The following is an 11910-nucleotide window of genomic DNA, read 5'->3' on the forward strand; positions in this document are numbered from 1 at the left end:
CACAGTGTCCCTTACACATCACACAGTGACTACATCGTACACATATTAGATTATCCGGTTCAGGGTCTGGGATTGGGATTGGGATAGTGATTGGAATTGTCAGGGTCAGGGATTGGGTTTGTCAGGGACTAGAATTGGGATTCATATTGTCAGGGACTGGGATTGAGATTGGGATGGTGACGGAATGGGATTGGGATTGTCAGGGTCTGGGATTGTGTCTGGGACTGTCATGGATTGGGATTGTCGCGGAGTTTGGGACTGGGATTGGGATTGTCAGGAACTTGGATTGTGTCTGGGATTGTCAGGGATTAAGTTTGGGATTGGGAGTGTCACACACTGAGATTGGGATTGTCAGGGTCTGGGATTGGGATTATGATTGTCAGGAATTGAGATTGGGATTGGGAATGTCAGGGACTGGGATTGGGATTGTCAGGGCCTTAGATTGGGGTTGAGATTGTCAGAGATTGGGATAGGGATTGTCAGGGACTGGGATTGGAATTGGGATTGTTATTGTCTGGGATTGGGATTGTCTGGGTCTGGAATTGGGATTGGGATTGTCAGGGATTGGGATTAGGATTGTCAGGGTCTGGGATTGGGATTGGGATTGTCAGGGACTGGGATTGGGATTAGGATTGTTATTGTCTGGGATTGGGATTGGGATGGTTGTGGACTGGGATTGGGATTGTCAGGGACTGGGATTTGGATTGGGATGGTTGTGGACTGAGATTGGGATTGGGATTGTCAGGGACTGGGATTGGGACTGGGATGGTTGTGGACTGGGATTGGGAATGTCAGGGACTGGGATTGGGATTGGGATTGTCAGGGACTGGGATTGAGACTGGGATTGGGATTGTCAGGGACTGGGTTTGGGATTGGGATTGTCAGGGACTGGGATTGGGATTGTCAGGGACTGGGATTGTCAGGGACTGGGATTGTCGTGGACTGGGATTGGGATTGTCAGGGACTGGGATTGCGATTGGGATTGTCAGGGACTGGGATTGGGATTGTCAAGGACTGGGATTGGGATTGTCAGGCACTGGGATTGGGATTGGGATTGTCAGGGACTGGGATTGTCGTGGACTGGGATTGGGATTGTCAGGGACTGGGATTGGGATTGGGATTGTCAGGGACTGGGATTGTCAGGGACTTGGATTGGGATTGTCAGGGACTGGGACTGGGATTGTCAGGGACTGGGACAGGGATTGGGATTGGGATTGTCAGGGACTGGGATTGGGATTGGGATTGTCAGTGTGGACTCTGTGACAGTGAACGTTTTTCCTTTTTGCGTTGACCGCCTGGATCATGTGGTCACCTGATCATCGAAGCTGATTGCCTGTGACACTTCCCGGGGGAATCCATCAATGACAAATCCCGGAGCCCCGGGCTGCTGCATCAGCTGCTGCTTAATCTCCGTTATCGTGGTCTCCTGCCAGGGAACCAAAACAAACGGCTCTGAATGTCACAAACTGGCAAGGATTTCAGCTCCATACCCTGGGCACCGGTGAGTCCGGGCCTGGTAGTCCAGGCTTGATGGAGTGTGGGACCATCAGAGCCCGGTCCCTGTAGATCACTCACTGACCTGACTCAGAGCTAACTTTACCCTGTCCTCCTCAAACCGACACAGCTTCAGATTTTCCTCATCCCTCTTTCACAGGATCCGGGCACCACTGGGCATTCGCTGCCCGCCCCCAATGACCCTCGGTGGCCTCTCTTGCCCATTTCAGAGGGCAAACACCTTGCTGTGGGTCTGGAGTTACATGGAGAGGCCGGGCAGGGTAAGGACTGCAGATTTCCCTCCCGAAAGGGCAGTGTTGTACCAGGCCTAACCCCCAACCCCTCCCACCGGCCCACACCCAGAGCCCTCCATTACCTGAGGAGCCAGCTCTCCGTTGGTGATGATCTTGGCAATCAGACCCCATTTCCGGTTGGTGCTGGCGTTGTGGAGCATCTTCTCCCGCAGCAGCTCGCCCACGGAGATGGAGACAAAGCCATAACACTCTGCCAACTTCACACTCTGGGTACCCTTACCACAGGCTGGACCACCTTCAGGGGGAGAGAGGGAGGGAGGGAGAGAGGGAGGGAGGGAGAGGGAGGGAGAGGGAGGGAGGGAGAGAGGGAGGGAGAGAGGGAGGGAGGGAGAGGGAGAGAGAGAGGGAGGGAGAGAGGGAGGGAGAGAGAGAGAGAGGGAGAGAGGGAGAGGGGAGAGAGAGAGGGAGGGAGGGAGAGAGAGAGAGGGGGAGAGGGAGGGAGGGAGGAGGGAGAGGGAGAGAGGGAGGTAGAGGGAGAGAGAGAGAGGGGGAGAGGGAGGGAGGGAGAGAGGGAGAGGGAGAGAGAGAGGGAGGGAGGGAGGGGGGAGAGAGAGAGGGAGGGAGGGAGGGAAAAAGGGAGAGAGGGAGAGAGTGAGAGAGGGAGGGAGAGGAAAAGAGGGAGGGAGGGAGGGGGAGAGGGAGGGAGGGAGAGGGAGAGAGGGAGGGAGGGAGAGAGGGAGAGAGAGGGAGAGGGAAGGGAGAGAGGGAGGGAGGGAGAGGGAGAGAGGGAGGGAGAGGGAGAGGGGGAGGGAGAGGGAGAGGGGGAGGGACGGAGGGAGGGAGAGAGAGGAGGAAGAGAGGGAGGGAAGGAGAGAGGGAGAGAGTGAGAGAGGGAGGGAGGGAAAGTGGGAGTGTCGGGGGTGGAGGGAGGGATGAAACACTGATATTACAGGCAGGACTACGCAGAGATCGATCTGTCATTGAGATAATGCTGGGTTCCTGACCACTCCCCATGTTGTACTGAATGGCAATATCCAGGACAATGGTCACCATTTTGATCGACCCCCCCATCCACACACACCCAGTCCCTCAGTAGCTGCAGCAGTGCGTACTATCTACAAGATAAGTACAGTTCTGGTCTCCTTCCTATTGGAAAGATGTTGTGAAACTTGAAAGGGTTCAGAAAAGATTTACAAGGATGTTGCCAGGGTTGGAGGATCTGAGCTACAGGGAGAAGCTGAACAGGCTGGGGCTGTTTTCCCTGGAGCGTCGGAGGCTGAGGGGTGACCTTATAGAGGTTTACAAAATTATGAGGGGCATGGATAGGATAAACAGACAAATCTTTTCCCTGGGGTCAGGGAGTCCAGAACTAGAGGGGCATAGATTTAGGGTGAGAGGGGAAAGATATAAAAGAGACCTAAGGGGCAACTTTTTCACACAGAGGGTGGTACGTGTATGGAATGAGTTGCCAGAGGAAGTGGTGGAGGCTGGTACAATTGCAACATTTAAGAGGCATCTGGATGGGTATATGAATAGGAAGGGTTTGGAGGGATATGGGCCGGGTGCTGGCAGGTGGGACTAGATTGGGTTGGGATATCTGGGCGGGTTGGACCGAAGGGTCTGTTTCCGTGCTGTACATCTCTATGACTCTACGCCCTGGAGACAGATCTCAGACATCACCTTCCAAACCACGAGGACTTAACCATCCAACATAGAACTGTGCAGCAACCTCCCAGCCCACCGTGACGCCAAATTAAACCAATCCCTTCTGCCTTCCTGTGCTCCCTTACCCTGCATTCTTTGCATATTCATGTGTGTATCTAAAAGTCCCTTAAATGCCCCTATCGTACCTGCCTCCTCCAGCATCCAGACTTCCATCTGGAAGGATAAGGGCAGCAGATCCATGAGAACACCACTCCCTGCAAGTTCCCCTCTGAGCCCCTCACCATCCTGACTTGGAGATTTATCGCTGTCCCTTCGGTGTCACAGGGTCAGAATCCAGGAACCCCCCCCCTCCCCAGGGGCATTGTGGGTCACTCCACAGCAGGTGGGCTGCAATGAACGTTCCTGAACACCAACCCCCTGGGGCTGACCCGTGGTTGCCCAGCATTACTGAGGGATGGGGCAGTGGGAAGGGATTCAAGGAGATCGAATCCTGGCCAATCTAGGCATGGACATGCCCAGTGTCACTGGTCACAGGAAGGGGCAACTGTGCTAATGCCTCCCTCCTTTCGAATCTACGACCTTGATAAAATATAGTCATCCAAAAAAAAACGGTTACTTCAGTTTGTCAGTCTGTCATACACAAGGTGTGGGAGAGATGTGCCTGGCTCCTCCAGTACTGTTTATGGCTGTAATTATCCCTTCACACCCAGTTTAGTTTCATCATCTTCACAAGTATTAATATCACAGCCAAGGAATGAATCATAGAGTCACTGAGTCAAATCGAGACAGCACAGGAAAGGATGTTCGGCCCATCGTGTCTGTCCTCAGTCAGTCCCAGTCTGCTACTATCCCCTGGCATCTACACAGCACAGTCTATACTGTCCTCAGGCAGAGCCAGTTCCAGTGTAATGTCCAAGGGTTTCTGATCGGACTGAGCCCTGTCCATCTCCTGGTGATTAACAACTGGGAAAGTGCCGGGAATTTTCAGGCAGCCTCTGATCAGAGCAGTGGGATCACTCGGAATGAGATGGTTCTGGGATCTGCCCCACCCACACCATGCAGGAAGTGGACCTTACCAATAACCCCAATCCCCCCCACAACCCCCGGTGACCTTACCTGTGACCCCCAGTGACCTTACCTACAACTCCCTGGTGACCTTACTGATAACCCCCAGCGATCTTACCGATAACCCCCAGTGACCTTACCCACGACCTCCTGGTGACCTTACCGATAACCCTCAGCGATCTTACCGATAACCCCCAGTGACCTTACCCACGACCCCCGGTGACCTTACCGATAACCCCCACTGTGGCCTTACCTGTGACCCCCCTGTGACCCTACCCACGATCCCCTGGTGACCTTACCGCTGATGCTTTCCCAGTGACCCAGCTGGTGACCCCCCCCGATGCCCCCTCCCCCGGTGCCCCCCTGCTCCCGGTGCCCCCTCCCCCGGTGCCCCCCTCCCCCAGTGCCCCCCTCCCCCATTGACCCCCCCGATGCCCCCTCCCCCGGTGCCCCCTTGCTCCTGGTGCCCCCTCCCCCGGTGCCCCCCTGCTCCTGGTGCCCCCCTCCCCCGGTGCCGTCCTCCCCCGGTGCCCCCTCCCCCGGTGCCCCCCTCGCCCGGTGCCCCCCCTCCCCCAGTGCCCCCCTCCCCCAGTGCCCCCCTCCCCCAGTGCCCCCCTCCCCAGTGCCCCCCTCCCCGGTGCCCCCCTGCTCCCGGTGCCCCCCTCCCCCGGTGCTCCCCTCCCCCGGTGCCCCCCTCCCCCGGTGACCTTACCGATAACCAGGATGACCTTTGGCCGGGGTCTGGATGGGTCAAACACCATGTATTCCTCGATGAGCTCATCTGTCTCGGACAGGTCGGTGTCGCTCTCAATGGAGAACTGGTGGATGGGAGGGAGGCGGTCGTATCGACAGTGACTGAGGCTGTGACTCTCAGAGAAAGCTGCGGGCAGAGAGAGAGCAGACTGTCAAACACCAGGGCACTTTGTAAACCACCATCACCCCCAGGCTTTCAGGATTCACTCGCCAACGCTCCCACTCATTACAAACCAGCCATTACTCAGCTGCTCTGTACACGTCCAGGAAGTGAACTGCTCTGCATCGTCTTCCACTCCCACACACTATCACTAAGTTACAATTTAAAACCACCGCATCACTTAAACACCAAGGCTTTGTTTTCAGTGTTACAGAGTCATAGAGCACCGAATCCAGCATTACTTAACTCAGCTTTACTTTCATAATGTAACCAAGGTAATGCGTTTTAATGTCACCACTCTCTTCCTCAGCTATTGTAATGACTCTGAATCTCTTCCTGATGCTCTTCTCTGTGTTCATGGAAGGTCAGAATTTCCACCTGTTTACAACACAGACTTTGATTTAACACACACTGTGACAGCTGGGATACAGTGAAGGCTGGAGATGCTGGAGATCAGAGTCGGGAGTGTGGTTGGTGCTGGAAAAGCACAGTAGGTCAGGCAGCATCCAAGGGACAGGAGAGTCAACATTCTGGGCATAAGCCCTTCCTAAACAACAGCAAATCTGATTCACTCAAACAGAAACAGATTTATATTGGAGCAAAATAGGTCAGTACCAGAAATACTGCACTTAACTTGCAAATTCTAAATAACCCACTGGTCATTTTTAAAATGCCTTTTGTTGTATTTGGATCATTCTCAGTTGTAACAAATCTCATTTCATAGGCTGGCTGTTCAACCATTGCAGCATCACAGCTGAGGCTAACCGCTTCTGAATCCAACAGTCACAGAGTCATCCAGTATGGAAACAGACCCTTCGGCCCACCCAGTCCATGCTGACCATAATCCCAAACTAAACTGGTCCCACCTGCCTGCTCCAGGCCCATATCCTTCCAAACCTTCCCTATTCATGGACTTATCCCAAATGTCTTTTAAACACTGCAACTGTCCCAACACCCACTACATCCTCAGGAAGGTCATTCCACCATGTAAACCACCTTCGGTGTAGAAAACGTTGCTGTTCATGTCCTTTTTAAACCTTTCCCCTCTCACCTTAAAAATATGCCCCCTAGTTTTGAACTCCCCCAACCTGGGGAAAAGACATTTGCTAGTTACCCTATCCATGCCCCTCATGGTTTTATAAGCCTCGATAAGGTCCCCCCTCAGCCCCTGAGTCTCTCCTTATCACTCAAACCCTCCATACCCCGGTAAATCTTAACAATCTCCTTTCAATAACGTCCTTTCAACAATATCCTTTTAATAACACCCTTCCGATAACAGGGCAACCAGTACTGTATAGAGGGGTCACAGGCTCCTGTTGTTCAGGGCCCAGCAGGAATACCACCCACATAGTGTTCACACTCACTCATTGACAAAAAATTTGAAACATCACTATATTTAGAATTAGCAAGTTCGGTGCAGTTTTTTTGTAAATTTCTTTGTGTGATTTGCTTCGGTATAAATCTAATTCTTGAAATTAGAGTTGCTGTTCTGCCTGAACCGTATGTTCCGAGAGAATTGTGTTCCTCCCCCTCCATTGAGAGATGGTGGTGGGTGGGTGTAGTGAGAGGGGTTCAGTAAGGTACAAATGGTAACTCCCTTCTGCTTTGCTTCCTGTCATGTGATGAAAGCGAGGATCTTCCGAATCTGTACCATCTCACCAGGAGTTATCTTCCCAACACCCATCCATGAGCATTTCCAAAGAAGCACCCTTTAGTTGGCCATTGGCATGGAGTTGGGTCAGGTGATGAGGGCGAGGTGGGATCAGCTTTCTCAGGAGTTGGAATCCCGTCTCCAGTCAGGGAATTCCCGATAACATTACAGGAAGGAACAACCCTAAACATCCCTGAAACCCCTTCCCTGCTGCCCCCAGCCCACACAGTGCCAAGCCTGTTCCATGGTCTTCACACTGACTAACAATCAGAAACAGACAAAGGGCTTTGGAACCGACATTAATGTAGAGGACAGAGGATTTGAGGCTGATCCTTACCGCTCCGATAAATGGATCTCTTGCCCTCGCTCCCACTGACAGGTGGTAGTGCCCGTTTCTCCTGAACGATGAAGGTGTCCCACCGGACTTTCTCCAGGCCCCCAATTTCTCGTACCTTCTGCAGACAGCTCTCCAGATACCCCAGGGGCTCGTCGGGCCGGTGGTACATGAGACCTGTCAACATACTCTGAGAGAGAAACACATACTCACACTGACTCAGTATCCAACAATCAGCAGAGAATCCCTGCAGTGTGGAAGCTGCCCATTCGGCCCATCAAATTGACACTGACCCTCCGACCAGCAATGCATCCAGCTCCACCGTATCCCTGTAACCCTGCATTACCCATGGCTAACTCACCTAACCTGCACATCCCTGAACACCATGAGCCAATTTCCCATGGCCAATCCACCCTAACCTGCACATCTTTAGATTGTGGGAGGAAACCAGAGCACCCGGAGGAAACCCACACAGACACGGGAGAACGCGCAAACTCCACACAGTCAGTCGCCCGAGGCTGGAATCGAACCCAGTCCCTGGCACTGAGAGGCAGCAGCGCTAACCACTGAGCCACCGTGACCTATTATAAAGCCACATTTTAAATGCTTTTTTTAAAGCGACAATGTTAAATTTTTAACACATTATTCATGCTTCAGTGACCAGGTGACACAATAATGAATCATTATCAAAGACAGTCATCTCCCTCTGCGCAGATACACACACACACACACACACACACCCCCACACACCCACACACACACCCACACACACACACACCCACACACCCACACACACACACCCACACACACACCCACACACACACCCACACCCACACACACACCCACACCCACACACACACACACACACACCCACACACACACACACACACACACACCCACACACACCCACACACACCCACACACACACACCCCCACACACACACCAACACCCACACACACACACACCCCCACACACCCACACACACACACCCACACACACACACCCACGCACACACCCACACACACACCCACACACCCACACACACCCACACACCCACACACCCACACACACCCACACACCCACACACACACACCCACACACACCCACACACACACCCACACACACACACACACACCCACGCACACACACACACACACACACACACACACACACACACACACACACCACGGTGGCACAGTAAGCAGTGCTGCCTCACAGCACCAGAGACCCGGACTGACTGTGTGGAGTTTGCACATTCTCCCCGTGTCTGTGTGGGTTTCCTCCGGGTGCTCCAGTTTCCTCCCACGATCCAAAGATGTGCAGGTCGGGTGAATTGGCCACGCTAAATTGCCTGTAAGTTTAGGTGATGGGGTAAATGTAGGGGAATGGGTCGGGGTGGGTTGCGCTTCGGCGGGTCAGGACGGACTTGTTGGGCTGAAGGGCCTGCTTTCACACTATAAGTAATTTAAAAAAACACACTCCATGTGAACCTCTTCGAACACAGTTTATAATCGAGGAAACTCTGCATCTTCTAACTTCACAGGAATTTAGCCCAGCCACTATACATTCCTATACCTATAATGGGAGCTGGCTATGTAAACACGTCACGCTGTAATGACACCTCCCCCCACACACCCCCCCCAGTGGTTGGTGATGCTATTGCACCTGGGATTCCCCTCTTTGGTACGTGTGTGAAAATCCATCTGCTGCTTTGGCTGTTTGGTGCTGCTTTGGCTGTTTGGACGGTGAGTGAGGGATAAACGCAGTGAGTGGGTGATGGTTATACACAGGCACATCCTGCCCAGCCGACCAGCCCACTCCCACTCCACACAGAGATTCCACTTCACCCCACTGCAGGCAGTGACCTCTTCATGTTCAGGATTGTGGCTAATGGAATATTTTGAAGAGATTGTTCAGAAATCTATAAATAAATTCCGTAATGAGTTGTTTGGAGGGTTTGTTGCTGCACTGTGAAACATCAAACTATCCGGAACTCTGCCTGGAGAGGAATATTGACCTGTCGTGTACAGACACCACGGCGATGGGATCAGGAGCAGGAGCTTGTGGGGAACGTGTGAATCCTTGTGGACCTGCACAATGTCAAACGCAGTCCAGGCTTTGTCTCGTCTGGCTCTTTAGGCCTTACCACCCCATTTACTGCATGTTGCTTCAGCTCTCAGAGTTCTTGCTGTGTGTATGAATCTGGACAGTACGACTATTACATCCACATGCAGCCCTGTCCCATATCCAGGTGCTGATACTGTCCAGTGGGAATGTTGCTGCAGCCAGATGGAATCCTTTCACCTACCCTGGATATTGGTCACTGGTCTGGTCTAATGGTCAGAATTCTCCAGGCTCGAGGGGGCATCTGTAGGGGACATTCTACTGGATTTAGCTAATGCCTAGGTGCCACCTTCCCTAGTCAAATAGTCAGCAGTACAGGCCGGAAAGGAATCTCACCCAGAGCAACAGGACAGGCTCAGGAACTTCCCACTTCCAGGTCACTTTCCACACTTCCCAACAAGATGTCCTGAAACGCATTAAAGGTGGATAAATCCCCAGGACCTGATCAGGTGTACCCGAGAACTCTGTGGGAAGCTAGAGAAGTGATTGCTGGGCTTCTTGCTGATATATTTGTATCATCGATAGTCACAGATGAGGTGCCATAGACTGGAGGTTGGCAAACATGGTGCCACTGTTTAAGAAGGGTGGTAAAGACAAGCCGGGGAACTATAGACCGGTGAGCCTGGCCTCAGTGGTGGTCGAGTTGTTGGAGGGAATCCTGAGGACAGAGTGTACATGTATTTGGAAAGGCAAGGACTGATTCGGGATAGTCAACATGGCTTTGTGTGTGTGGGAAATCATGTCTCACAAACTTGATTGAGTTTTTTGAAGAAGTAACAAAGAGGATTGATGAGGGCAGAGCAGTAGATGTGATCGATCTGGACTTCAGTAAGGCATTTGACAAGGTTCCCCATGGGAGACCGATTAGCAAGGTTAGATCTCATGGAATACAGGGAGAACTAGCCATTTGGATACAGAACTAGCTCAAAGGTAGAAGACAGAGGGTGGTGGTGCAGGTTGCTTTTCAGACTGGAGGCCTGTGACCAGTGGAGTGTCACAAGGATCGGTGCTGGGCCCTCTACTTTTTGTCATTTATATAAATGGTTTGGATGCGAGCATAAGAGGTACAGTTAGTAAGTTTGCAGATGACACCAAAATTGGAGGAGTAGTGGACAGCGAAGAGGGTTACCTCAGATTACAACAGGATCTGGACCAGATGGGCCAATGGGCTGAGAAATGGCAGATGGAGTTTAATTCAGATAAATGTGAGGGGCTGCATTTTGGGAAAGCAAATCTTAGCAGGACTTATACACTTAATGGTAAGGTCCTAGGGAGTGTTGCTGAACAAAGAGACCTTGGAGTGCAGGTTCATAGCTCCTTGAAAGTGGAGTCGCAGGTAGATAGGATAGTGAAGAAGGCATTTGGTATGCTTTCCTTTATTGATCAGAGTACAGGAGTTGGGAGGTCGTGTTGCGGTTGTACAGGACATTGGTTAGGCCACTGTTGGAATATTGTGTGCAATTCTGGTCTCCTTCCTATCGGAAAGATGTTGTGAAAGTTGAAAGGGTTCAGAAAAGATTTACAAGGATGTTGCCAGGGTTGGAGGATTTGAGCTACAGGGAGAGGCTGAACAGGCTGGGGCTGTTTTCCCTGGAGCGTCGGAGGCTGAGGGGTGACCTTATAGAGGTTTATAAAATCATGAGGGACATGGATAGGATAAATAGACAAGGTCTTTTCCCTGAGATGGGGGAGTCCAGAACTAGAGGGCATAGGTTTAGGGTGAGAGGGGAAAGATATAAAAGAGACCTAAGGGGCAACGTTTTCACACAGAGGGTGGTACGTGTATGGAATGAGTTGCCATAGGAAGTGGTGGAGGCTGGTACAATTGCAACACTTAAGAGGCATTTGGATGGGTATATGAATAAGAAGGGTTTGGAGGGATATGGACAGGGTGATGGCAGGTGGGACTAGATTGGGTTGGGATATCAGGTCAGCATGGATGGGTTGGACTGAAGGGTCTGTTTCCGTGCTGTACATCTCTATGACTCCATGACTCTAAGATCCCACATCTGGGTCATATTCCCTAACCCCTCACAAACTCCCATCTGTCATCACACAGCAGCTCAGAGGCTCAGGGTGGAGGTGGTAATGTCCCTACCTCTAGATAAGAAGCTCTAGATTCAGGTCTCACTGGTTCAGGAGGGTGAACTGGTGGGTCTCACTGGATCGGGGGTGCATACAAGTAAGCTTTACTGGTTCAGGGGGCGTTTACTGGTGGGTTTTTAACTGGTTCGGGGGAGTGTACTGGTGGTTTTACTAGTTTGGAGGAGTGTAGTGGTGGTTTTACTGGTTTGGGGAGTATACTGGTGGTTGTACTGGTTCAGGGGGAGTGTACTGGTGGTTTTACTGGTTCGGGGAGTGTACTGGTGGTTTTACTGGTTCGGGGGAGTGTACTGGTGGTTGTACTGG

The 11910-nt window shown here is 52.0% G+C and overlaps 1 protein-coding gene across 3 annotated transcripts in view; it reads right to left on the reverse strand.

The window, feature by feature from the left end:
• The window catches only part of LOC132835900 (adenylate kinase isoenzyme 5-like), an 88574-nt gene that overhangs the window by 72837 nt on the left and 3827 nt on the right, over positions 1–11910 (reverse strand). For 2 of the 3 annotated variants that reach the window (XM_060854996.1, XM_060854998.1), the window contains exons 2-5: positions 7380–7566; positions 5191–5358; positions 1871–2043; positions 1313–1426 (exon numbers count right to left, since the gene is read on the reverse strand). In XM_060854996.1, the coding sequence (XP_060710979.1) occupies positions 1313–1426; positions 1871–2043; positions 5191–5358; positions 7380–7566 (642 nt within the window). The remainder of the gene's footprint in view (positions 1–1312; positions 1427–1870; positions 2044–5190; positions 5359–7379; positions 7567–11910) is intronic. The other variant, XM_060854997.1, reaches the window with a different exon arrangement.

The sequence above is a fragment of the Hemiscyllium ocellatum genome, chromosome 45, assembly GCF_020745735.1.
Source record: "Hemiscyllium ocellatum isolate sHemOce1 chromosome 45, sHemOce1.pat.X.cur, whole genome shotgun sequence".
Taxonomy (NCBI): Eukaryota; Metazoa; Chordata; class Chondrichthyes; order Orectolobiformes; family Hemiscylliidae; genus Hemiscyllium; species Hemiscyllium ocellatum.